The sequence below is a fragment of the Phaenicophaeus curvirostris genome, chromosome 25, assembly GCF_032191515.1.
Source record: "Phaenicophaeus curvirostris isolate KB17595 chromosome 25, BPBGC_Pcur_1.0, whole genome shotgun sequence".
NCBI lineage: Eukaryota > Metazoa > Chordata > Aves > Cuculiformes > Cuculidae > Phaenicophaeus > Phaenicophaeus curvirostris.
The window spans coordinates 1682713-1710673 of NC_091416.1; the positions used below are offsets into that span (position 1 = coordinate 1682713).

General features: G+C 45.6%; 3 protein-coding genes across 4 annotated transcripts in view; 2 read left to right on the forward strand and 1 right to left on the reverse strand.

Moving 5' to 3' along the window:
- LOC138730872 (mucin-17-like) overlaps positions 1 to 27961 on the forward strand; it is a 96216-nt gene that overhangs the window by 39111 nt on the left and 29144 nt on the right. The gene's annotated exons all lie outside the window — the stretch shown is intronic.
- Positions 571 to 27679, reverse strand: DRD2 (dopamine receptor D2). 2 transcript variants are annotated; one of them, XM_069876277.1, is made up of 8 exons: positions 27265 to 27679; positions 9076 to 9388; positions 6408 to 6517; positions 5812 to 5948; positions 4993 to 5183; positions 3770 to 3856; positions 3019 to 3358; positions 571 to 2357 (listed from the first exon to the last, which is right to left on the reverse strand). In XM_069876277.1, exons 2-8 carry the CDS (start codon positions 9355 to 9357, stop codon positions 2164 to 2166), a joined length of 1341 nt encoding a protein of 446 aa, XP_069732378.1. In that variant the 5' UTR covers positions 9358 to 9388; positions 27265 to 27679; the 3' UTR covers positions 571 to 2163. The 2 variants fall into 2 exon arrangements, with proteins under 2 accessions (XP_069732378.1, XP_069732377.1); XM_069876276.1 differs by lacking the exon at positions 27265 to 27679 and adding an exon at positions 23602 to 23701.
- TMPRSS5 (transmembrane serine protease 5) overlaps positions 27799 to 27961 on the forward strand; it is a 47214-nt gene continuing 47051 nt past the window's right edge. Inside the window, exon 1 of the mRNA XM_069876257.1 lies at positions 27799 to 27927. Within this exon, the coding sequence (XP_069732358.1) occupies positions 27799 to 27927 (129 nt within the window). The remainder of the gene's footprint in view (positions 27928 to 27961) is intronic.

Sequence of the window (27961 nt, forward strand, 5' to 3'; positions counted from 1 at the left end):
TTTTCTGGTTAAAAAGGGTTGGAAAGCTGCCTGTGCTTCTGTAAGAAGTGGTTTTTCCATTGTCTATAGTCCTACTATGTCAGCAAAATGTTGCTCTGAGAAGCGCGTCGTCTCCTGTTCAGTTCACATGTAGGATCTACTTCTGCTAAGAGTCTGTGCTAGAATCCTTCGCTAAGCTAGGATGCATTTAGGGATCTGTGGGATGGCTCTTCATTTAAATGTATGGCTATGAACAGCTCTTGAAGAGCCATGTTCAAACGTTATCCAAGTCCATAAGCTAAACGCCAAACATTGGTTATCAGCCTGTCCCAGGAATATGAGGTTTAGAAAGGAAACCTTTGGATCAAATTGGGAATCCTGTTTTAATTTAGAAAACAGATGAGAGCATATGTTATAGCTGCTGGACACAAGCTCTTCTTGATACAGAGCTAGAACACTCTCTACCATCACAGCTCATCCTGCAGGAAAATGCTTTGTTAGCAATACAAGACAATCAGAGAATAAAAGAAACCCCCCTTGGCAGCAGCCTGTATCTGTTCTGAAGAAAAATGATGTGAACATGCCACTAACTGCATAGAGAGAAATTGGGGGTTGTATTGCTGCCTGGATCATGCTCTCACATCTTTAGGAAAGAGCAAGGAACTAGAACTTGGGAGCCTGCCTCTGCACACGGCTCTTGTAATCACTAGGTTCTCCAGATCCTACATAAATTTCTAGACAGACTAATTTCCATGTCATTTTATTCATCTCACTGTATTTTATTTACAGAGATATTACAAAATATATTGTGAACTGAGTACAATTCATAAGTACAGCATGGGGTTGGCAATGCCAGAATCAGCGTGGTGAAATTATGCTGTTATGGATTTTCAATTGTTTTAATCCATAAAAGGTAGATATCAGAGGGGTAAGGGATTCTGGAAACATCCAGACCTTTCCAGAGTTCAAGTTGGACACAGGAGAAGGTCCAGATAGGGACTATCTTGGGCTTTTGTTCTGGCTTTTTCCAAACCACACAGTTTTATCTCATTTACTGTTAGTGGAAATCAGGCACAATGTTGTTCTGCACTCTCTCTATTGAGATACGTAGGAAAATCCTGTTTGGTGTGGTCCTTGGCTCCATGGCAACCTGGAGCTGGGTGAGAAGAACCGGACCTAACTCAGCTGTCTTGTTCAAGTTCACATCTGAGATGGACGTGGCTGCTGATGCCTCCCTTGGCACAACGTTTTCATGTTTCTACATTCACCGTGCTAGCGTTCCTCACTCAGTTCGTAACTTCTTGTGAGAGACTGGAGATGAAATGCTGGTGGGCAAAAATTGCGGTTGGACTGGTTGATGATCGATGATAGTTAGTGTCCTGTTTGATCTGAACGTTTACCATGCAATACAAAACAACCCTTCCTTTGTTTCTTTCCACCTATTTTTTGGCTTGGGCTTCTGTTCAGTTCATCCTATTTATCCATATTTACACTAATGCAGTGGTCCCGTATGAGACTTACGCTCTTCTCCTTCCTTCTGCTCGTTGCTTCTGGGCCCACGCTGTTGCAGGGATTGGATGTGTAGGTGGTAGAACCTTCTTAGCCCCCTGGGGTACCTCTTAAGGTGATTTCTCAAGGCTTCAGCAGTTTAATACTGGGTAAGTCCGTTGGAGGTGAAGGCAAAGCTATTGCACGGAGTTTCTGCAAGCTCTGTCTCTCGCTCCTATTGCAAAGCGGAAAAAATGATGTTGTCTTTGGTGAGAATTGTATCAGCGACGTGACATACAAGCCGATAGCGGCGTTGACCTGTCGCCACCTCGACATGGCTCTGCGACTGTCTGTGTTTAATGCACTCAAGGTTAGATGGCCACAGGCAAGAATCAAGCGAGCATGTCTTGATTTTTGCTTCCGCTTTAAACACAGTGTGAGGGTAGCTCTGAAAAGTGCCCTTGCGATTGGTGTCCCAGAGTCCAAAGGTCACCTCGAGGGATGAGAGAACCTCCCACGTGAAGGTCTTCATTACATCTCCACCAAGAGGTGCATGGGCACAGCACTGTAACGCCGTAGACCTCATGCCCAATACTAGAGCTCGAGACCTCTCCTTGGCTCCCCATTTGTGTGCGTGAATGGCATTGGCTTCTTTTTTTTCCTCATTCTTAAAAATTGCAGTTGCTGTTTTCACTTTTAGCAGTGGAGGATCTTCATGAAAGCCTTGCGAAATTCGATGTTGAAGGTGGTGTAAATAATTGGGTTGACAGCGCTGTTGACGTATCCAAGCCATGTAAAGGCGCTGTACATCGCTGGGGGGATATTGCAATCGCAGTGCATGTTCAGGATGTGAGTGATGAAGAATGGGAGCCAGCAGATGATGAAAACACCTGGAGGGGAAAAGGAAAGAGGCAGATTTTGATTGCTGAAAGCTGAACAAATTTTGAGTCTATAGGAACCGTACGGTTCTTTTGGATATAAAGGAAAAGCATTTCCCTGAGGAATAAGCCTTCTGTTTGTCTCATAGTGTGTATTCTGAGTATCCAGGTACTAAAGAACTTCTTTGCTGATGTGATTAGGCCAGTTAGATTAAAAATCCATTGTTCAGAATTGCCAGTCTTGCTGAACTATGCTGCTTTTTGTGCTATGGAAAACCCATCAATGCCCTTGCCCCTGCACCCAGCTGTCTTTTGACAGTCTGAACACCGTGCCGGTGGATGGCTTTGAGCTGTCTGTGCAGCACTCAAACTGTTGTCAGCTAGGACAGAGGTAGCTTTCCTGTTGGCAACCTCTTGCCTACGTATCCTCCAAAGTATCGAGTGAAATTATTTCTGTGGAGGCATGGAAACACAGTCTACCTATTCAGAGTGGTGATCCTAATCATACAATCACAGAATGGTTTGGGTTAGAAAGGACCTTAAAGGTCAACCACCTCCCGCTGGAGGAGGTTGCTCAAAGCCCAATCCAACCTGGCCATGAACACCTCCCAGGATGGGGCATCAATGACATCACTGGGCAACGTGTTCAGAGGAAACCAAAGCATGCTCTCACCCAGTACGATGGCCAGCATCTGAGTGGCTTTCTTTTCCTTCTGTTGTGACAGTTTCCTCCTGCTCACAGTCTTGAGAGAGGTCCTTGTCTTGCCGTTGGGCATAGACTGGATCTCAAACACCTTGGCTGTGTGCGGTGATTCTTTGGCATGTCCATTCTTCTCTACTTTCCCTGGGCTGTCCAAGGGTGCCTGCAGGGTTGAGTTGCTGCTCCGAGTAGAAGCAACTGGCACAACCAACTGATGGTTACGTGGTGCCGCTGGCTTGATGGTGGTTTTCTCCAGGGGGCTGGTACTGGACACCATCTCCATTTCCATCTCTTCTATGTGACTTTCCGCCTCCTGGACAAGAATCAAATGTCCACAACGCAAAGACAAATAAGTATGCAGGGAGGAGCGATAAACATTCCTTACAGAGTGAAGCTCAACAAGCAAAATGCAACTAAGCCAACACAGTCCAAGACTTAAAATAAATAATAGAGAGAAGAAAATCAAAGACCCAAATTGTTAAAATGTCATGGCTTTTACAGCTGATCTTTAGGTGAGCTTACTCTGGCTTTCTGAGCTTAATGATCTTAAACCCCCTGCTTCACTCTGAGGAATGGAAAGAATATTTAAATTTTGAGATTGAATGGTAACCTTTGTTCTTAGTTTATTTTACTCCCACCCTAAAGAAATTCATTTTGAGTCCTGAGAGGAGAAAAGAGGAAAGCTAAGAGCTCTGAAAAGCTACCACTTCTCTTTAACACTCACCACTTTGCGCTTATTAACTTGGAAACTCCCATTGGACTTCACAATAACTGTGCAGAGCTTGACGTCTTCTGGATGAGTGCATTTGTCCTAAGGGGCAAGCACCAGCTCAGAGGTTACACAAGCACATGGTAGTTGGGAAGGGGAGCTGGCGAGGGAGGCGCGTGGAAATACAAACACAGGGCATGAAGCAGAAATTAATCAGTGTGAATAAGGTACAAAGAATGATAGAAAACTACTTGGAAGAAGCAGTGATGGAGGCAGGTATCCCTTGTGCTTTTCAGCCAAGGAAGAAAACCGCTTAGATCTGCTTAGAGAATCGTAGAATGGGTTGGTTGGAAAAGACCTTTGAGATCAAGGCCAGCCATACCAGCCCACTACTAGGACATATCCTTGAGCACCTCATCTGCCCATCCTTTAAACTCTTCCAGGAACAGTAACTCAACCACTTCCTGCTGACAGTGCTCAGTAACCCTTTTGGTGAAGAAATTTTTCCTGATACCCAGTCTAACCTTCCCCTGGCACAACTTGAGGCCGTTTCCTCTCATCCTACCACTTGTTACTTGGGAGAAGGGACCGACACCCACCTCACTGTTTCAGTCTGTCCCTGTGTCGCTGCCTATTTCGCTTGGCACTGGCCTCTGAGGCGATGCAGTTTGGAGGCAGCACCTCTGGAGCCATGAATTCCTACTGGTTATTTTGCACGTACTGTGAAAACAGCACTTTGACAAGTGGTCTTGCTCTTAACACGCTCAGCTGGACTCCGCTTATAGCCATATCTCATGCTTTGAGAGGCTGCTTTTGCTGCAGAGCTATCATCACTAGCGATGGAGTTTGCACCCCAGCCATGCAAACAGTCTCCATTGAGAACTTCACAGTCACAGCAGCAGGACTGGCTCAGAAAACAGAACAGCCTGTAGTCCTGCGTCCCCCAACCCAGACCCAGAAGGACCAAAGGAAATGCAGCCGGGTTGATGAAGCAGATCCTAATGCAGATTTGCTGGTGAAACATCCCCTGGGATGCAGGGGGGCTTGTGAAGCACCAGCCAGTGACCTGATAATCCAGAGCACGTGGCTGAGACTCCAGCACAGGTCACAGCGTTCCCCTTTGTGATCCAGTATTTCACCTAGTCCATTTAGGGAGAGGAGGAGGCGCTTCGGGGAATGAAGGAGAGCAGGGAGGGGAGAGCATGGAGACTGCTGTGAGCAAGCAAAGGGCTGGTTACCTTCAGCGGAGCGTGCGTGTCCGAGTCCAGCCCGTGGCTGCTGCGCTTGGTGTTGACGCGCTTCCTGCGCTTCCGGAGCACGATGTAAATCTGCACGTACACCAGCAGGGTGACGATGAAGGGAACGTAGAAGGAGACGATGGAGGAGTACACAACAAAGGCAGGGTTGGCAATGATGCACTCATTCTCATCTGGAAGACACAAAATTTCAGGCTCGCTGTCCCTGCTGCTAGGAGGCAGCACCGGCTTCCCCCTCTTCTATTCCTCTTTCAGAAGGCACAGAGACACCTTGAGTGTGGGGTTTGGGTTCTAGGTAGGTTCACCAGGTCATCTGGAAGTGGTACCAGGACAGAAACTCCCCTTGGGCTGTAGGAATCGCCTACAAACCAGCTAGAAGCCCACATTCTATACAATCCAATCCTCCCATGATGCCGACGGCTGAACAGCCAGTTCTTTTCCCTCCTGTGTCGGTGAAGCTGTTTGTTCTGTGCCTTTCCTTTTCACTTGTTTTAATACAATAGGTATTTGATTTTGTAGTGGACAAATGTTAATGTAACGCTGATGAGTGCCAGGTTAGCTCCTGCATAACCTCAGTTCTGGTGTGTCCAAAACACTGATCTCAAACAGCAAAAGTTGAAACAGGTCCAGAGGCAGCTGAGAGAAACAGTCAGGGATGATATTGGGAGGGGACACCTGAAATAGGGTTGGGGGCATCCCAGTAAACCTGAAACCTGATCTCTGTGTTTATTCCTGACTTGTACCAGCAGACTATGTGGGGACCCGGTAAAGGCAGGAAGATGCTGGTGCCGTGGCACTCACCTGTGTTGTTGAGGCCAAAGAGGATTGGGCAGGAGATGGCAAAGGAAAGCACCCAGACCACAGCAATCATGACGGTGACCCTGCGCTTGGAGCTGTAGCGGGTGTTATAGAGCATTGGCATTGCTACCGCTGTGTACCTGTGGGAAGACACAAACCCAGTCTGTTGTTACGCTGGCAGTGCTGACAAACCTTGTGGGAAATGACACCTGGTTACTGCGTCTGAAAGCCTGGTCCAGCAAGAAAACATAGGGAAAGTCAGATTTTACGAGTCTCCAGGGTGCCTGCGTGCTCTGGTTTGGAAGGCGTGAGCGTGTAGTCAGCTTAGTGTAGCATTTTTGTTCCACTCTCTCTGAGCTCCTGCCTTCCCCCTGGTGTCTGCTCTGCCGTTTGGGTATAGGAACAGGATTGAATTCATGTGGACGTATACAAACAGTTTGATTTATGTTTTCAAGACCAGTGTTTCTGACAGAACCCCTGCTCCCACCCGGTTTAGGTACTCTAAATTGCTCTTCCAAAGGCACCAAGCACTAGCTCTCACCGTGTTCAAGTCTGACTCGCAGGTAAAGTTAGACCACAGAAAGCAGATGGTGACTCACCTGTCAATGCTGATGGCACAGAGGTTGAGGATACTGGCAGTGCACATCATAACATCAAGGGTTACAAAGATATCACAGTGGATCCGACTAAACCTCCACTCACCAACCACCTGCAAAGGGAGAAAGGTCAGTAATAGAATTTACTGAGAATATGCTATCGAGGGGGTCTAGCCAGGAGGATTTTGCACAAAGACAAAAGCACTTGCTGATAGCAGGAGTTTTTCTGGTTCAAGTGGGACCTGGACTCATGTTCCAGCGACATAAGGCAGTGCAAGTCTCCTCAAGGTCAGAGTGAACTGTGTAGGAGCTTTGCAAAGAAGTGTTAGGAAGGAAACACATTAATTTCATATCCTGAGCACCTCTAATTGTACCTACAGCTTTTTATTAGAGAATTTCTTACAATTATAGCTAGCAGAGAAGCTTTCCTTCGTTTCTTAGTTTAAAATGTCAGGGTAGAAATTGCTCCTTGTGAACAAAATTAATTTAATTAAGAGTGAAAATTCTTTGACACATTACATGTTGTGATAAAGACAAGGAACTAATGGTAACACTTCTAGTAGCCTCTTTCTCTTCACTTATCTTATTATCGAAGCCAAACTTTCCCAATTAAGTTTAACAGCAATTGTTAGGACTGCTGTGTTCGACATGTGATGAAAAAAAGTCTATTTCCCTCTAGTAAAAATAGAGTCCTGCTGCATTTGAAAATAGAATGAATAAGATATCTATTCTTTAGTTATTTCTGCTCTGATATACATAACCATAGGCAGCATAAAGGAGGAAGAAAGAATGACTGCATTGAAACCTGAGTGACAGATGAATACTCGGTGATTAAAAAAGCATTTAAGAGACAGTTACAGCAGTAACTTGGATGAGAGTTTGCCCAAAGGCAAAGGTTTCCAGCCAGATATAAGCCCTCTGCAAAATCAGTTTCCTGAATGCATAGTTTCAATTTGACAGGAGATGCTGTAAACTGCGGCAGTTCTTTCTCTTAGTGCTTTCATTTGTGTCAAGGAAACCTCAAAAGTTTGAGGATACAAGGTCTGTTTGCATCGAGGCCGATTTTTAAATGGATTTCTTCTTGATGTTCATTTTTTTCTGAGCTTGCGACAAAAAGCATTAAAAATAAATGAAGGTATTTACAGAAGAAAAGGGTTCTTATCAGTTTGGGGGTTGGATTGGAGACCCAGAGAGGGAGCACAAGTGCCTGACCCACGTCAGTCCAATGACCCTCTCTCTGTCAGCAAGTATTTGCTGCAGGACTTGTTGCTTTAAGCTCACAGGAGGCTTGCAGAGTGTGGATAAGAGCTAAAAGGGTAAAAGCAAATAAAACTATAATTATAAAAGCATTGCTGGGCTGTAGAAGCCGAATGTCCTACTTGCTAGGTGAAGAAAGCTGAGGTTCCTGACCAGCTCTGCGTGTGCCTGAGCCCAGAAAAGAGAAGCATCTTATGTAATTTGTGTTTTATTCCACGTTAGAATCAGAAGTGTTTGAGAGGCTCTTACCGCCTGAGAGCGAGAGTTTCTCGCAGCACAAGCCTCTGCGTAACGTGGTTGTTGCAAGAAGAGGAATAGCAGGACAGAGCACGGGTCCCAGAGGAACAACCAGCCTGTGGTCATGTTAATGAGCTTTAGCAGATGCACAATGCTTTACATTTTTAAAGTGCCATGAAAACAATAATTAACTAGAGTGATAATTAGTATTGTGGTTTCTCGACAGCCTGTGTCACGTCACTGGCTTTGTTTTGCTTTGCATTAATACTTCACGGGCTAATTGATTATGGCTTCTTCCCCTGCTCCTCTCTCCATTTTATCATTCTTTTTCATAAACAAGTGCCTGAAAACTAATTGCAAACTCAATATTGTTTCAGTCACGCTTTCTCACCCCCGTTCTTTCTCGCTCGGTTGCGATTGCCACCAGCGCTCCAGCTCTGGGCTGACTGAAGCCGCGCGAGCATCCCAGCCAAGGGGCTGGAGGGGAGAGCCTCTCTATCTTCTCTTGCCTCCAGAGATGCGTTTCCTTCTTTCGGGCTATTTACTGCTGCAAGTCATTTGCCACCAAGTAAACAGGCGGAGGTCTTGGGAGTATTTGGCTTTCGCAAACCACAGTGCTCCTCAAACACAGCTCTGTGTGCAGAAGCACCAAGCCCTTCTGCACCAAAGTGACACGTTGACGGCAGCAGCGTGCAAAGTAGCTCGCTTGTGATTATGTTTCTCTCGTATCTAGTGACATAAAAGCTCTGGATTTATACCCTACTTCAACAATTGCCTGCTCTTCTGACTGCGGTAATCCTGCAGAAAGAAGGCTTTGATTACTATTTGATGCAGTTTATCAGCGTTAAACCCATGATGCCGTTGCAGACTCATGCTGAGGAACAAGCAGTTCATCTATCTAGTTTTAAAATAAAAATGGGGGTCCTCTCAGCCTTGGCCCCTCCATTTAAAGGCCAGACTTTCCATGCAATTGGATTGTAACTCAGCTTTCTGAACCACAGTGTATTTCCCAGCCAGCCTGTCCATCTCCTGGAAAAATCTGACCAACTGCTAGGAAATTAAAACCACTCTTTGTGGAGGGAGTTCAGGAGGTGTCCAGACTGATGTCCAGACTCCTAAACCTCCCCTCCTCCCCCATTTAACTTCTAGTACCGCAAAGGAAAGCTGGGTCACCTACCTCCAGGTAGACCACCCAAGGCATGACCAGAGTTGCTACTAAGAGATCTGCCACCGCCAAACTCACAATCAGGTAATTTGTGGTGGTCTGAAGGGCTTTCTCCCTGGACACGGCCATACACACCAGCACGTTGCCAAAAACAATGACAAAGATGAGGAGGGTGAGCAGCATGGCATAGTAATTGTACGGAGGCTTCTGCTCGGCATCGGACGCGTTGAGTGGCTTGCTCCAGTTCCTGTCACCGGTGTCACCGCTGTACCAAGAGAGGTTTAGAGGATCCATGGAGGGAAAAGTGCCAGGTTCCAGCTCCACCCTAACACAAAGATGTTGAAAAGACAGTCAAAGGCCAACATATAAAATAGAAATAAAAGTGGGACTGGGTGGGCTTTGAGGTCCCTTCCAACCCAAACCATTCCATGATTCTATGATGAAGTGTGTTTCAATCTTTCAGACTTCTTTCTGGTTTTGCCTGGTGTGAGCTTATGAAAAACCAAATCCCATGTTTGCAATGAGACTGCACGATGTTTGGCCCCTGGCTCTGATGTACCAGAAAGATTTTCCTGGCTGTGAGGTGAGGGCAACCTCGTGTGTTGCTTGGCAATTCCTAAAATCAAGTGTTTCGTGCATCTCAAGCCGTATCTCCATAAAGACCACCGTGATCTGAAAACCTGGCCACGTTCTCAGGCATTGCAACCAGACCATTATATATTCTTAATAAAAGACAAAGTGAATTTGATTTCTTAAACCATTTAAGTGATCAAAATAGCAAAACATTTGCAAATATCGAATTCACCTGGGAACAATGGTTTCTTTATGTTTCGCTGAGCTTTTGTGTGCTTTTCTCATTCAAAGAACAATTTGGATAATAATCCTTGGAAATTCATTGCATATGGGTCCTTAATAGCTGATAATTCAAAAAGTGTCTGTCTGACAGTGCTATCAGCGGCACTTGATAGCTCTACAAATGTCTTCTCAGAAACTGTCAAAGTGTCAGAAATTAATTAAATGTTAGCTTCTGTGACTCAGATTGAAGAGGGAAAATCAATGCTAAATGCAGCAACGTTTTTTTCTTTTCTCCCATTGCCCTTTGATAATGCAAAACCATCTCGTGAAGGCAGAAACATGCATAAAATGCAGGAGAATTAAAAAAAAGCAGGAACGTGGAAAAGTATCTTAAAAGTACGAAAGGAGTGGGATGATTTGATGTATGCAGGATCAGCCCCTGGGTCCTGTTCTGGCAGTTGGAGGAACCACATACAGCTCATCTCTTGGGTTTATCTATTGGCATTTGTTTGATGGGCACAAGGAAGGATAGAGAAGGTCTTGATAAGGATCAAAAATTCTCTTTGCTTCCTTCTACTGCTTCTGCAAGGTTTATTTTCCATTTCTTTCAGTAGAACTGTTTTTTACAGCCATAATTTTTGTGTTTTCACGCAGCCAGTCATCAGAAGGAAGGTTTAAAGATTATGTTTGAACATTGTGCAAATAGGAAGGTTTGGTGTTCCTGTTCTAAGAAAGAAAAGTTTTCATTTGGGAAAAATGAAACACAAACAGAGTTCTGATTATTTAAGCTGAAAGAGGGGAGATTGAGATGAGATCTTAGGGAGAAATGTTTTGCTGTGAGGGTGGGGAGGCCCTGGCCCAGGTTGCCCAGAGCAGGGGTGGCTGCCCCATCCCTGGAGGGGTTCAAGGGCAGGTTGGATGGGGCTTGGAGCCCCTGATCCAGTGGAAGGGGTGGAACTGGATGGGCTTTGAGGTCTCCTTTTAATCCAAACCATTCCATGATTCTGTATTAGAAGAGAAACTAAAGCATGTTGTAATTTTGGTTTTGATGCATGTCCATATAGTATTAAACTACAATTCCATGGGCAAATCTGTTTAATTCTAACTGTTGAGAGTCTGAGTATTCAGTCCTAAAAGTAATCTTAGTGTCTCCAGACACAGAAAGGGCATCGTTAGCAGCATTATGGTGGCCATTAGAGTGTCTCGAGCCTTTCAGTCCTATTCGAAGGAGCACTTGCTATTTCACTGCTGATAATTTCTCAGCAGAGAAGAAAGCAGCAGTTAAAAAAATCTGACTAGGAAAGAGAGTGCTTTTTATTGTGTTTGTCCAGGCGTCTGTATTTTCGTAGGGAGGCTTAGAGAAGGGATCGTAAATGTGGAGAAAATGTGGTGCAGCTGGGCACTGTCCTTGTGGGACCCTGCTGGGTTCCCCTGGCCGCGCACCCTAATGCCAGGGGCTCAACACCAGCTGTGAGACTTTGGAAGCAGCTGTGGGTCGAGCCCTGAAATGGAACAAATTCCTTTGTGAATTAACTGCAGTAAAGCCACTTTAATTCCCGCACAGAGTCCACACAGATTTTTTTTTAGTGTGGCTGAGCTAATCCAGATATGGATTTACTGAGAGGTCAAGGGCAGGGCAGAGCAGCAAGGTTGCAGCGTGGCGTTTGGTGCCAGTGATGTGTCTGCATCACACAGAGCATCTCTGCTGCTTCACCTTGCCCTGGGAGCTGGTGTTCACTAATCCCCTTTCCTTGAGTGCCCTTTATTCCCTAACTGGGAAGCACTTTGCCACCCAGAGGAAAATAGCCTCTCTCACCTAGTTCCCACGCTTCCCCGATGTCTTTCAGCAGATGCCTGGCTGCTACTCCCTGCTGGACAAGACAAGGGAAAGGGAGCCAGGAGAGAGGCTGTGAATACAGATGCAGAGTTTCTCTCTCCTTTGTAGTTAATTCCCCATTCTTCTCAGAGAGAAAACTGAAAAATATGTTTGTTTGCAATGCTGGTACCTCTCCTTGGCTCCCCATGATTGATCATCTAATTACGCTTGCGGCAAACAAGCACGACGTCTCCCCGGCAAACGTGTGATGTTCGCAACTGGAAGCAGCAAAACCGTTTGGCTTTCTGGTGAGATCTGAAACATGAAATGTGCATTGAGCAGAGGAGCAGTGTTTGTCACACAGAGGTAGCTGTACCAGAGAGCTGACTGGGAAGCAGAAGGGAAGAGGCTCCAGCAGAAGCTCGTACCTCCAGCTCTCCCGTCTTTGAATAGCGCCTGGGTCTGCCCTCTGCTCTTGCTTCTGTGTGAGCTCAGAGATGCCCTAGTGAACCACAAGTGTCTTTTTTTTTTTCTCTTAGAAAGAGCAAAGGCGTAAGACTCGTTTTGGTCTTTACTCTGCTTGCAAACACCCTCAGGCATGAAATATTCCAGGCCTGATCCTGATCTGGCACCAGAGCCTGGCAGACACCTGCAGCACCTGGTTTCTGTTTGGACAAGATCTGTGGCCTTGGGAGCTTATCTGGGCATGAGTCAGGCTTTGCTTCCTCCTAAAACAGTATGAAATTCCCTAAGGTTTTGCCCCAGATGTAACTGAACTCTATGCAGACCTCACAGGAGAACAACCACAAAAGCCACCAGCACAACGTCCTGGTGGCAGGTGTTTCCACAGCAGCCTTAGAACAGTTCCTCCCTCCCTTTCCCAAGGTATTTCTCGCACACAGCTCCTGCCAGATTGCTTATTTCCCTCTGATTGATGCTACCCAGGCGCATCCATCAGGTTACTGAACGTCTGGCCTCAGACTGTGTGAGAAAGGTGGTTAGGGACACATTTCCTCCGAAGGCATTTCTGTTTCACAGAAATCAATGTCTAAGTGGAATTCGCATAGTACAGCGCGTCCCTGAGCATTGTCATTTTCCTCTGATATTTTGGAATCAATGGGGCACAGGAAAGCTGTCAAACTGACAGCCTTGCTGTCCTGGAGATGCTGCTGCTTGATGCTGTTTACTGGGCTCTGCCGAGGATGCGACTGAGCCGTCCCAGTCAAGGGGAATAACGTGTTCTTTTGGAGGAGGGAGGTGGTGGGACAGAAAGAGAAGTGAAAAACATGCTTGAGAGCTGGGGGTTTTGTCTATTTGGGAGCACTGCATCAAGGAAAGCAGCTTCTGTTTCTCACATGTGAGCCCAGAACTGATAATCTGTGCTGTGAATTCTTGCTCATTGTTCACTGGAGAGCAAGGAAGGTGGTAACAGCTAGCAGCGAGTAAGAACCTCTTCCTATCCCTGTTCCCTCTACTCAGAGACCGTGTCTGCTGGCTTTGAGAAGGAGAGGAAAAATATTCAGAAAATATTGTTAAGTTCTGACTTGACTTGAGAACTGTAGCACTGATGCTGATGAAACATCCCAGCCACCTGCCTTGGCATCTGGCACTCCAGCATCAACCAACACCCTGAATGCCAGGAGCAAAGCCCTGGTGGCTTTGAGAGACCCTGGCTCCCCAGGCACTGAGTAGGACACGCAAACCCAGCAGGATTTGACAGGCATGACTGATGAGGTCCTGGCAGAGGTTACATTTGAGGCAGTTTTAAGCACTGACTGCATCTCTTCAGAAGGCAGTACTGGCAAACTTAACTTTCTACCTTTCTTGCATTTTCTTAGCTGCGAGTCTCTCGTAATACACAGGCAGTAGGCTTAGCACTTAGATACAGAAATTTGAAACAAAGCTCCTCACAAGCTGGGGATTTTGGGGGGTTAATTCCAACCTCAGAGCCATGCAACCTTCTTATCTATCCAATACCACAGCCCTTCCCATCAGCTCCTTGAAAAAGCCTCTTGAGGACCTTCCTCCTCTCCTGTGCTTCTATATGTCTCCCTGCTTCTCAGATCTTCTGATAATTAAAATACAAATGCAAGGCCTTTTAACCACAGTTATTGCTTATTACTGGTTCAGAAACACTTCTGCATTTCCCTCGGTCTTGTGTAATAGCTTCCAACCAGAAAGCATGTGTATGTCCCCCCCAGAGTGTGCTGTAAAGCACCTGATCGCAGCGGTTCCTCCTGTTGGTGCTCAGCAGTGCAATTAGCACGGGGCTGGTATGTAATAAACTCCTGCACACAGGCCTTTGAGTCACAAACTTTAACCCTTCTTCTTGCTGATGCCACAATATTTTCTGTTCACAGTGCTTCTCTTCTCAGTAATTGCATCGTTCAGAGCCCTCTGTGCTAATTCTGTAATGTGAATCACCCCCTCCCTAACAGCAGCGCGGGGACAGGGGGTGAAGAGAACCACAGCAGCCTGTCTCTGAAATGCTAGGAGTGTTTCCTTCCCATGGGAGTGGGGATCTTCTTGCCATGGCCTGTAGCTCAGGAGCTGAGAGGCTGATGACTGGTTTTAATGCGGATGCGCTGATGCTTTTGACCTCAGGAACTCATTTGATTTCTCTTTTCTCCATTTAATCATAGAATCCTGGAATGGTTTGGGTTGGAAGGGACCCCAAAGCCCATCCAGTCCCACCCCTGCCATAGGCAGGGACACCTCCCACTGGATCAGGGGCTCCAAGCCCCATCCAACCTGGCCTTGAACCCCTCCAGGGATGGGGCAGCCACCCCTGCTCTGGGCAGCCTGGGCCAGGGCCTCCCCACCCTCACAGCAAAATATTTTTTCCTAAGATCTCATCTCAATCTTCCCTCTTTCAGCTTAAAACCATACCCCCTTGTCCTATCCCTGCCCTCCCTGGTCAAGAGCCCCTCCCCAGCTCCCCTGGAGCCCCTTTCAGTGCTGGAAGCTGCTCTGAGGTCTCCCCGCATTCTTCTCTTCTCCAGACAGAATAACCCCAACCCTCCCATTGAAAACCAGCACACACGAGGCTGGACCATACGGAGAAGGATGTTCTAAGGCTGAATTTCACTGGGAAGTTACTGCCTCCTGATTTTACATCCTCTGCAAATCTTGCCCTTAATTAAGGGTCTGCCAAGTTTCTTTACAAGTCTTAGGGGAAGGGAAGAATTGAGCGATCATTTCCCTAGAGGTGGAGATATGCATGTTTTGCTTGTTTTAGCATGCCTTGCTGCTAATAAAAAGCAGATTCCATCTTCTAAAAGGCCTGTTCTTTATTCAAGACCTGCAGCTTGTCATCAGGTTTTATCAGAAATCACTTGAAATTGTTCGATTTTTAACATTTTCTCATTCCAATATGTTAAACAGTCAGAACTAATAACTTTTGCAAGGAAAAGTTGTAGTGGAGGGTGTGGGTGTGTGTGTCATAAATGAGTTTTTTAGAATCTGTCAGGATTTCAAACCTGCTAAACCATCTCCTATCAAAATGTGAAAAAAAATATCAAATAACTGTCTACTCTGAAAATTTAATTAGATTAGGCTCTTTTCTTTGCAAATATATAACTCAAAACGATTTGCTTACGCAAGCTCAGAATATATTTTGCAAACAATTTTAGAAAATCCCAATCCGTTTCCCCCTCAGATCAGGTTTCCAAGACTTCCCACGTGGGCTCTGAAACCACCGCTGCAGCCGCTAGAGCGTGGACACGCTGCCAGCCCACCTCGACGGAGGCTTGTTGAGCTCACAGACACTCATCTCCCCCCCAAAAGGGCAGTTTACCCCACACATTACTACTTTTCCTTCCAGAATGGAAGCAGGTATAAATAGTTTCCTCTTGAAATCCTCATCTCTCCCTCTGCCCACCAGAGGAAAGGTTTGGCTCCCACCTGGCTGCCTGCTGGAGCAGAGCCATCGATTCTTATTATTCTTTGAGAATCGTAGAATAGATTGGGCTGGAAGGGACCTTAAAAATCATCCAGTCCCACCCCTGCCATGGGCAGGGACACCTCCCACTGGATCAGGGGCTCCAAGCCCCATCCAGCCTGGCCTTGAACCCCTCCAGGGATGGGGCAGCCACCCCTGCTCTGGGCAACCTGGACTTTCCCACTCTCATAGTGAAAAAAATCCTCCTTATGTCTAGTCTCAATCTGCCCCTCTCCGGTTTATCCCCATTGCCCCTCATCCTATCACCACAAGCCTTTGTAAACAGCCCCTCTCCAGCTTTCTTGTAGCCCCTTCAGGTACTGGAAGCTGTTCTAAGGTCTTGCTTCTCTTCTCCAGGCTGAACAACCCCAACTCTCTCAGCCTGTCCTCATACGGGAGGTGCTCCAGCCTTCGGATCATCCTTGTAGCCTCCTCTGGACCCATTCCAACAGAAAGACTATGTGGGTACAGGGCAAGCTTTAATCTATTTAAGCAGCTGACAGATTAAGAATTTTGCAAGCTGGAGCTGCTCCAAGCGCAGCCCACTTGAACAGTTCTTGGTGTGGTGGCAGGGATGGGCAGACAAGGCTTCTTTAGAAAGTCATTTCTGACTGTTTGTGTTTCTCATTTTGAACACCCAACCAGAAATATTACACCGAGCTGGATTTTCAGTGTTTAAAGGTGAAGAATTCCTTTCTTATGAACAACGACCCATCCCAAAGTCTTGTGTTGGGCTCATTTGAAAACAAATTGTGGAAACAATCAGACCTTACACTGCAGGATCTAATGAGATCTGTGACAGCTGCAGATAAGGTTGTGAATTGAGAGTGTAGGTGCTGTGTATCAGCTCGCTCCTGCATTCTCACCTGGAGATAGTCGCTGTCAGGGGCAGCTCTTCCAACTGGGAAGGCATTGGTTCCTATAAAATATTTCATTGCTACAGACCTAACATCCTCTGCTGTACAAAATCCCATTCTTTTCTTAATTCCTTTATTTGTATCCTAATGCTGAATCTCTCTGACTCGATCTGAGCCTCTGACTAATCTAATAAACTCCCAGCCTTATGATACTGGTGATTTGTCTTCTTTTAGAATTTACTGTGTGTTTGAGATCATCCACCAATGTCTGCAAATAACCCGTAATCATCATCAGAGCTAATTGCATTGTTTTTGAGGGATTGAAAAGGTTGGATCTCTTCACTCCCCATCCCTGGCAGTGATGTATAGAGGCAGTTGGAATCCAAACAAAATATTTACTTCTAAGTAGTCGTTAAAATGTGGCAAGGGTTTAAGGATTTCTTTAAATTATCTGGTTTTATCTGTTCAGTGCTCACTGTACATTTTGGAGCTTGGAGTGTATAACTCAATTTGATTGCAGAAATAGATAGTGTTAATCCCTTAGTTGGATAAATCTTTCCCCCCCCTCTCTCCAGTCAGGCTTCCAGTGTTCATGCAGCACCTGGCACAGGGATATTTCGGCTCAGAGGCCTTCAGCCATATTTTATTAAAAGTAAATAACAATAATTCAGATTGAGGAGATCAAATATTTGCCTTCCACTTATAGCTTCGAACATTCATTTAACGTCTGCTCTTTTCATTGTCGCTCCTATCACTAAGCCTGTTTGCAAAAATGTTTGCCAAAAGACATGAATTCCAGAGGAAGAGAGAGCTTTCTCCCCGTTTTTTCTCCCCCTTTTTTCTCCCCCTTTTTTCTCCCCCTTTTTTCTCCCCCTTTTTTCTCCCCCTTTTTTCTCCCCCTTTTTTCTCCCCCTTTTTTCTCCCCCTTTTTTCTCCCCCTTTTTTCTCCCCCTTTTTTCTCCCCCTTTTTTCTCCCCCTTTTTTCTCCCCCTTTTTTTCTCCCCCTTTTTTCTCCCCCTTTTTTCTCCCCCTTTTTTCTCCCCCTTTTTTCTCCCCCTTTTTTCTCCCCCTTTTTTCTCCCCCTTTTTTCTCCCCCTTTTTTCTCCCCTCTTTTTTCTCCCCTCTTTTCTCCCCCATTGTGGGTGGTTGCCCCATACCATACATGACGAATATTTGCCGTGAGTCCCTTTTAATAGATCCTTTGTAGCAGGTTTGACAAGGATGTGTCAATCAGCAGCATAGCCACGTCATTCCTCCTCCCTTTAAGTGCCTCTTTCCCTCTGTTTGAAACTTCCAGGAAAGTTTAGATGGATTCCTATCCTGTCCCTCATGGTGAACGAGTACAAACACGAGCTACAATCAGCGAGGAGGCTCTGTATGTTCCTCCTATATGGATCAGCCAATGCTCCTCAAACTTCAAATCCCAATGATCTTTAATCATTTAATCCCTGACCCAAATCAGCTCCGCTGCTCAGTTTAAATCCCACCTCTGTCATCTTTGCAAGCAGAATGTGACAAGAAGGACATGCCTCTAGGTCTGGACGTATCCTTTCACACCTCCACCCCCAGAGTTGGCTTTCAGCCACATAGAAATTGTGCTGGATCATCAGCTTCTGTAAATCAACTTCTGCTATTGCGGCTGTAGAGCTGGAAAGGGCTTGGAGAATCCTGAGGTTCCTGCTCTGTGCCATGGTCATTCCATGACAAGCGTCTGTCTGAACTTCTTTATCTAGTATCTTGAATATCATCCAGAGACAGGTAGGGGAAGTCGTGGATTCTCCTTCCCTGGATGTGTTGAAAAAAGGTGTAGACATGGCCTTTTGGGACACAGTTTAGCAGGCACGGTGGGGTCGGGCTGACAGTTGGACTGAATGATCCTGGAGGTCTTTTCCAACCTTCACTATTCTAGGGTTCTACATATTTCTTCTCCAGTTTGTCTTTCCATTTTAATGTTGTTGCATCGTTGTGTCCCCTCTTTCTTCTGTCTAAACTACTCAGAGAAACAGAAATTCACTCTGCTGCAGATGTTCTCTACTGCTACTTGGTGTGATCCAAAAGCTCATGTTCTTGGAAGAATTATTGCTCCTAGGCCTAATTTTCTTCCCAATGGGTGTTTTGTTGTGATTTTAAATGGATTTGGCCCTCAGTTTGTGTAGCAAAGATAGCATATGTACTTTGGATCTCAAGCAGGCACGTGAAAAGGAGCCACATGCAGTATTTCAGATAAAAGTCACCTGAGAATGCCAGGGAACCAATTAACGTACATAATAAAAGCAGTGTGTAAATTTTACAGAGAATGAGCTTGCAGAGGGTTATCAGCTTGCCATTGGAAGCCTGACAGAACCCATTTCCCGGTGCCATCCCCATTTCGGAGGCTGGGGGAATTCTCAGGCACGACCTCCTGCGCTGCTGGTGCGGTGACTCCTCGCTCCCAGCCTTCTTTCCCTGGAGCCCCCGAGGACAGCCCCTCCCAGCAGGGAGGCAGACTCAAACGGAGCCCGGCATCATTCCCCCCAGCCTTTTGGCTGAGCTAATGAAAGATGCGATGTGACAAGGAGTGTCAGATGTGATCAGATGACCCTACGCGATGGCAACTTTGCCCCCGACTGACTCAACGTCCAACCCCTTGCTGGGAACGTGCAAGTCAAGTGCTTCCTTGTGTTTCTGCTGTAGCGATCCAGCGTTTGGGCTCTTCCCATGCCATGCCCAGCTTGCTCCATAGCTGTGCCCTGATGCGCCCTCCACGGAGGAGAATCACCTGATGGTGTTTGAGGGCAAGTTTTTCAAAGTATCTAATGAAATCATGTGCTCATTCTTGCTTGTTGAAGCTCCTTGACGTTCTAGATAGGCCACCTGGCTGTGGTTGCTGCTGTTTGAACCCTTCAGTGGTGAAGTGATTTCAATAGCTTTATCCTGATTCCCTAAAGAAAGCTGCTCTGGTCGCACTGCTGGATGGGGAGCAGGGGAAGGTTGTTGACTATGTGTTTGGGGGTGTATTTTTCTCTGCCTGGCCTTTGGAACTGTTTGGCTGGTTTCAAACAAGCTTCCTAAGAGCGGAGGGGTCTTAGACTACACATCAAGTTCTCCCATGTTATGTGAAAATTGACAGTGGAAGAAGCTAGCAGACTTGTGTCTCTTCAAAGACCTCAGGGAGTCTGTATAGGCAATTCAACCCACAGGAGAGAAGAGGTTTTTCTTGCATCGGGTGTGGTGCAGCTTATTTGCCAGGCGAATTCATGGTTATTTTTCTGTGTCCTGAGCTAAGAGGTTAGAAAAGTGGGTTACGATTTCCCCTGTCCTGTTTGTTTTTACTAGGCACTAAACTGAACTTCCCCCCTAGGCCTGTATTAAAATTCAGGCCAGCTCATTAGCATTCTGAAGTCTAACTACAGCAAATGTGTGGATCACAGCCTAAGAATAGATTGGTCTCGCAGGTCTCCAGCCTGTTGCTGGAGCCCCCCTTGCTCAGCTGGTGTCTTTGGGCTGATTCTTCCATGGGGGAGCAGGACCTGGTAATCTGACAGCCTCTAGGAACCTGGAAAAGACAAATATTTCCCCCCTGTGCTCCACGTGACTAGCTGCTAACCTCCCTGACAGATCCCTGGCTTTGGAGGAAGGTTATTCAAAGCTTCAGCGCTCAGGAGATGTTCGATTTTTTCAATTATTCGAGTCATTTCAGTTTCAAATCTGCAGGAAGGTCTGTTTGGTCAGGGGAGAGAGCTGCTGCAAGTGGGAGCGGGTAACAAGACCTTTTACTACACTGGTTATCTTTTACAAGAAGCCAGCCCACAATAACTAGCTGGTTATATTTGGACTAGTAGTAGCCTTGTAAATTCTGTCATGGCCTTTGCTGCAAGAACACTACATTGAGTTTTAAAACCCGAAGGGGTGCCGGGAGGGTGTTGCAATGCTCGAGGCAAGGAATGAGCGATGCACTGCTCGTGGTTTGTGGTTTTCAGTGAAATGGGGCCACTGTGGAGAGGCCAGCTGAGAGCCAGGGCTTTTCATAGAATCATAAGGTTGGAAGAGACCCACCGGCTCATCGAGTCCAACCATTCCTATCAAACACTAACCCATGCATGTGTTCCTCTCGCTCTATCCCAGCCCTGGGGTTTCTCAGCAGCTGCTCCCCTAAATTTCACCTGTTGATTTTACACTGTCAGCCAAACTTCTTGCCTGCTGCGACGCATCAGGCTTTGTATACGAAATGCAGTCGTCTCGCCCTGAGAAGCTGATAAGATAACTCCACAAAATGAGCAACAGGAGAGGATGAGAAAGGAAACGGTGTCAGTGTTGCTGGTTATATAGCAGCAATCCCCAAGCCCCTGGGGAAGGCTCCAGCTCCCCTCTGTGCAGCACTAAGCGCTAATGGCACAGCGGCAGCTCGGCTCGCTGGCAGGATCCATCAGCCCAGCACCCTTGGCCCGCAGCCCCTCCGGATTTACTGGCAGAGGTTGCAAATGGAAGTGGTGAACAGAGTATTTGTGAATATTGCCTGCACTGACAGCTCCTCCCGCTGAATTTATCTGGGCTCCCTTGTCAGGTAGAGTCAAAAAAAGCCTGTGAGTGTGACAGTTGTAAAGACGTACGAGGACTCGTTTCCTGCAGTAAGGACTCGTTTTCTGCAGTGGGCACATCCAGGGCACAGTGAATACTTCACTTTATCTGAGGCTTTTAAGCGCAGCCATTGTGTACCATGTCCATAATGAATCCAATTCATAAATCTGGTAGCCTGGACCTGCTCTGGTTACAAATTCTGTGTTATTTCCATATTCCTTTAACCCACAAAGTCATTAACAGAACTCCAGAAAGTCATGAATGTTTCCACCCTATTTGGAGAGGAGCAGCTACTCTTTCAGATGAAACATTGCAAGGACCATTAATGTTTTTGATTATGGAGCGCTAGGTACGAGTTATTGTGAAAGTTAAGGCAGGACTAAATTCAGTGCTATCTGTGGCAGCTGTTTAATTCATCAACGATACAAACAAGGGGGTGCATAAGACTAAAAGCACAATGTGCATGATCTCAACACAAGAGTCCTACTTGTTGAAGGTGAAACAAGCACAGAGGTCCAAGAAAAGCATCCAGCTGGCACTGGTCAGCTTAGTGTTCACTGGTAGCTTAGTGTGCAGCTGTAAAATAATAAAAATAACTGTAACACATTACTAACCTCCTCTTACAGTAGTGGAGGTCTGGAATGCCCAGTCAGGGATCACAACGAGCTTGAGACACATGCCCTACAAATGAAAACACACCACAATGGCCAGAGGACTCCTGTACAATGACAAACACATTTTTAAAGCATCCGTAACCTCATGGGGATGAGAAATTATTCATGTATTGGGCCCAGGGTGATTCTTGCTGTTTAATCATATATGTGGACAGTGGTGCTGTGATGTTTCTATTTCTAATTCTTTTTCAATTAAGAAAATCTTTATAATTTTTGCTTTTCAAGCATGAGTGACTAAACTTTGACTCCTAAATCTGTGTGTGAATGCCTAAAGGAAAGCAGGCTGGCTAGAGGCACCCTGTCCTCTGATGGGTGAGATAGGTTCCCAAGTATGTGGATAAGGCTGTGATTCAGAGGTGTTCTTGCCTGGAGTGGTCACCAGAAAAAAACAGTTAAAAAGGGTAGGAATGTGACTTCAGACTCCAGTGATCCTGTAGGTAATTGTATTTTTCTGGACTGTCATGCAGTTATGTAAAACCTTGAAATACGTGGCTATAGTGGTAAGTGGAGGCCAAAAAGCGCTTGTTCCAGACAGAAGCTTAACGTGCTAAACCTCCAAATTGCCTGAGGCACCTAAGCAGTGTTTGGGGTAGGAACTGAGCTTAGACAAGTCATTTGAAAGATGTAATATGTTTGATAAGAGGTGTAACTTTCCTGCTATGGCGTTTCAGCCGCAGCATTCAGGAGAGCATGATTCAAAAACCTGAGATGCTGGTGAAGAGTTCATTTTCCTATAAAGCTGCAAATTGCACGGTACATTCTCAATAGTGTTGATTTTGCTGATCCATCCTCAGCATTAGCAGTTGGCAACCTGAAGCAGTGAGCAAAATCAAATACATGAATTTATCCACTAATGTTTGTTTCCAGCTCCTGGGACATCTCTGGCAGAAACAGCTGAGGCTACAGAGTCTGAAATTTGGGATAAATTATAGAACACAGAGAGAAAGGGAGATACAAATCAAACTGAGTGTTAAGGCTGTGCAATTGCAGTGGATTTCACTTACTTCAGCAGGACTGGATTGCTCTCTGATTACCTTACACCAGACAGAAGTACTGGGTTCAATGTGTTTATTTAGCTCCACTCGAAATTTAGAGTATGGACATGGTTGTGATCATCTAGGCTACCTACAGGGCTTGGCACTGTGTCCTATTATTGATTTTATTGCTCCTTACAGTCTATCTCTTTTTTGCATGGCTACATAACATATAAGGCTGCATTTACATTTTCTGAATGGACTAATCATGGCTCTCTGCTTTGATAAAGAATGTGCAGCCTCCCACTTAACCACATGGAAACCAACAGGGAAGAGTAAACCAGAAATAAACCCCTTCAGGGGGTTGAGAGAAAAATACCCACCACGTTAATTGGGAGGGATGTACAGAGAAGAAGCAAACTGAACATAGAGTCACATCTTTAAAAAAAATGACAACGCTAAAAATATCCGGTTGAAGGACAGCGAGAGCAAACATGATTGAAGCGGAACAATTGGTAGAGGAGTTAATACTTATTAGCAATCATTTTAGATTGAATATAGGTTGGTTTTGTAACAGCACCAGGAATGATGCATTTGACAAGAATTAACCAATTATCTTCTCCTTTCCCAAGGGATCTAGTTAGCACAAACTGATCAGGCTCGCGTGCTCCCAGAGTTAGCTAAAGCCAAAGGAGTTGTTGGAAGTTTTCATTTGTGACATACCGTGAAGTCAGGTCCTGAAGAAGGCTTTCAAAATATTTCCTTTCTACATTCCAGCCCTTAATATGTTTTAACATTTAGCCTATTGCATTTTCTTCTGTAGCCTTTGTGCACAGAGGATGAAACTGAAAAAGAGGTATTGTCCAAGTATTGTAAGGCTCATGAGCTGAAACCATCTTATTCATATCTGAAGAGTGATGCATACCTGTGCATTTGAATATCAGTATTTTTCAAAGTTCCTTTCTGTTTTAGCGAGTTTGTATGTAATATTCTTCAAAGAATACTGCTCGTGAGAAAAAGGGTCTGTCTAGCACAAGGGTGTTAAAGAAAAACAAATGCTTTGTAGAAACAGAGTGCAGGGCTTAGAAGTTCATTCCATGGCTTCTTTTACACAGTGGAAATAACCATGTCCGTAGTCTTCAAAGTAATGTGAAAATCTGCTTTCTTCTGGAAGAAACTTGATTTTAATTTCCATCCGAACATTCCCTGCAGTTTCAGAGGTAGCTTCAGGAGATAATCCCACATAATAACTTTGGTGCCAAGGATGGGAAGGCCTAGGGGTAAGTCAGTTCACACCTGGCTCTCAATGATTTTACAGAGCAATTTGGCTGTTACATAGTGCAAACCCTTAACAGTCCAGTGGGATTCAAACAACCCATTCAGCAGCAAGGTTTTTAAAATATGGCAGTGCCTTGCAAATTCTTTCATTTTATCCAACGATGCACAGAGAGATACTGTGGAAAGAGCAGTTCTCTGCGGCATTTTGAGATGTATCCAAACATAAGCATTCTAAGCTCGAATTTGAATTCCAAAGTTTAAGTAAACAGATGATGAGAGGGTGGGATTTTGCTCATTTAATGCAAAGGATGGATTTTAGAAGGAAAACACACAGGGAATCGCACTGTATGCCCTAGATCTTTCTGTTCCATTGAGGGGGCCCCTCTTGGCTGCAGGTTCTCACTGGTCTGCGCCATTGTTCGGCTCTTTCAGCCCCGCTGCTCTGCTCCAACCACATTCACCAGCGTGTTCATAACTTGTGTTATCAACTGGCCAGTGCTTTGAGCCTTTACTAATCGTAGGAGCAGCCTGAGTCTGCTAGCCTGAGGGAATTTGAAGGAGAATACATTGAACCAACAATGAAGTGCCATTAAAGGAAAAGCTGAGTATTTTTCCCAGGCGGGTGTCTTATACATCAGCAAAGCTGGAAAAGATTAAAGTGCTATCTTTGTGCTTGCTGCCCTGCATGCAAGCAGTGCGTGCAGAGAGAGTGGATGTCAAGCTGTGCTTCCCCTGTGAGAGGAGTGCGTGGATAAAAATCACCTTGGCTTTGCAGATTTACGTGGATGTAAGTTGCTCCCTTCAGTGGGCTTCATGGAGGTCTGGGACTGGGCTGTGGGAGGAGTAATGGGAGGGGTAGGATGGATGCTGTGTGATCAGTTATCTAATCTAACTCATGGCCTTGTCTTATGCACAAAGAGTGTAAGTGACACAGAAGCAAAATGTAAAGGAAGAAGGAAGCTGTTGGGGGTGTTTAGCCTGGAGAAGAGGAGGCTGAGGGCAAGACTTCATTGCTCTCTACAACTACCCAAAAGGAGGTTGTGGAGAGGAGGGAGCTGGGCTCTTCTCCCAAGGGACAGGGGACAGGACGAGAGGGAATGGCCTCAAGCTCCACCAGGGCAGGTTCAGGCTGAACATTAGGAAAAAGTTTTCACGGAAAGGGTCATTGGGCAGTGGCAGAGGCTGCCCAGGGAGGGGGTTGAGTCACCTTCCCTGGAGGGGTTTAAGGGACGGGTGGACGAGGTGCTGAGGGACATGGTTTAGTGTTTGATGGGAATGGTTGGACTCGATGATCCGGTGGGTCTTTTCCAACCTGGTGGTTGTATGATTCTATGATTCTGAGCATGACCAATGTTAGCTACAGTATAACCTATACTAACTCTTAACCCATCCTCTCCTGACTTTTGAGGATTCACGTGGTTCTCTCTACAGTCTGAAATAAGCATTTTTGCTTTATAAATACTAGAGTGCACCAGGCTGGAGCTCTTTTACACACATGCAGCCTCCATGCCTGTGTGCCTGTGGAAGTTATATGCAAATGGGATAGCAGGGCAGATTTTCCAGAACAGATTTATGTACGTACCACTGCATGAAATGCATTTGGATGACATTTTGTGACGTGTGACACATCTTATGAAGCAATTCACATAATCATGTCAGGTAACTGCTCGATAGCTATCTTTAGAGATATTGAGTGAAAAGGCAGGGCCTAGACACAGCTACATAATCCCGTTGGTGTTTAGTTATTCCTCTTGATGTTAGCATTTCGAATGGTCAGGAGATTTGAAGTCTGCCTTTTGCTTTCTTTCTCTCTGCCTCATATTTGCCTGCTATAGAGTCATAGGATGGTTTGGGTTGTACGCCATACACTGTCTATATAAGTAAAAAATAATCCCATGGTACAGAAATCAGTGGAAAGTACTATTGCAGAAACTCTGTTCAGAAGTAAGAGAAATAAAGAATGAATTTTTAACACAACAGAATTTCTGCAGCATGAAAAAAAGTTAAACAGAAAAAAACCAACCCAGAAGCTATAGAGACAGCGCTCTTTGCACTCTGATGGAGATAGCAATATTGTCAATAGACTGGGGTTTTTCTTGATTGCTGCAAGTAATTCGTGGCCTTTTACTTTGAAAGAAATTTAAAAAAACCCTAGAAGCAAAGGATTTTGAGTTCTTAAGACCGTTGTGTGGTTAAAATAGAATGATTACTTGAAACACTGAACATGTAAGAAGTACAACCCATGCTGGTTTGTAGTGAGTTGCATGGGTGAGCTTTTTGACCAGTTCTACTACAGTCCCAGGGCTGGTTATTTATAAAACAATCAAGTTATTTTCCTTTTTGACTGAACTCTATTTGAAGAACAGTGATTCATGCTCCACATGCTGTTAGCTCTGTGGCTCCGAGCTTTGCATGTGAGAAAGTCAGGCTGAGAGAAACTTGAGAATTAACGTGTGAGGATGTGTTAACTCTGTAGAAACCACCTACAGTCAACAACTTTGCACAGAAATACTCCAGTACTCAGTAGGACCCAGTGCAATCAATCCTAGAGTCTGCTTCCCTGCCCTAAACCCCAGTGCCCACTGGTTTTGAAAAAAACAGATGCCACTTATAACTGAAAGGCAATAGAGAAATATTAAGATACAAACAGAAACAATTCAGTCCTACTTCAGATTTCCTTCCAGGGCTTCTTAAGGAAGGAGTAACAGATCTCCTGTCCCTCACTGGGAAAGACTGTTCAACATCAGGACTGGTGCTGAGAAGGAAATTTTAAGGGGCACAAGTTTTGCCAGAAAAAAAAAAAAAGAGTGTTATAAGAGAAAAAAAATAGTGTTTTCCCTCTATCAGTGTGACTGAACAATTTTGTTCTCTGGGGAAATGCAGTGTACCTACACTGTATCCTATCTCCACATCCTCCTCCTACAGCTTTCCCTGTTGCTCTGTTTCCATTGTGTCTATGTGAGAGCAATGTTAAGCATCAAAGTTCTAAAAATGATCCTAGCTTCTTAGCAACTCTAAATGTCTCTTTAGCATTTAACAACAATTGTTTATCAGTTTGCAGCTGGTGTTTCAGAAGAAAAAATTAAGATAGTCTGTGTTTTTAAATTGAAAACTCTTTCAGCCACTCTGTTTTGGAAGACAGCAGGTTAGTAGATCATTTGGTATTACAATCATTTTTTTCCTTTTCTACTGTCTTTATTTACATTGCAAGGCAGTGGCAATTACAACAGCTCTATTCTATCTACTCCCTTACTGGGATATTCACAACATTTGTATTTCTTGAAGGAGAGAATCAATATGTATTTCTTACCTTCAAGCCATACGAATCTCTCGAGCAGAGGTGGCCGTACTCTGTGTCAAATATATCCAAAACACCCCAACTCTCCACTGTGGCTTTTGTCGAGCTCTCCCAGGCTTTCAAGCAGACTTTTCAGTATTCACACACAAGCAAAGGAGCAGAGAGAGAAAAAAATCGCCTGCCTGACCCCTGCAAACTGCAGCGCGTGCAGACGAAAGTTGCTGTGGTTAACCCCAAGCTGAGCTAGCAACTGCTAGAACTTCAGGAGCTCAGGGACTGTATTGGCTTCCTGGGAAGAGGCAATTTCAGAGCAAAGCCCTTGTGCAGTAATTCGCTCTTTCTTTCAGCACATCGCCGGGTGGAAAAGCAGCATCTCTGTCTCCATCTCCCAGTGCTCAGGTTTGGCCAGCTGGCAATCAGAGCCGCCCCTTCCTCCCACGGCCAGATCCCAACAACCTGTTCCCACTAGAGCTCCCTTTGCCAGGGTACGATTTCCCACGGCATTTCCCTTTCTGCCTCGCCTGTCGGTGACAGGAGGAGGGGGGGATGTTTCCTCTCCCAGACCCCAGCGACTCTCGCTCCCGGGTGGGGGTGGTGGGCGGCTCCTCTACCCCGGGGGGCGGCTTCAGCACCGGGGGAGTGGACAGCGCCGGGAGCCGTTTCAGCACCACGGGGGTGGACAGCACCGGGGCGGGGGGAGCCGGGAGTG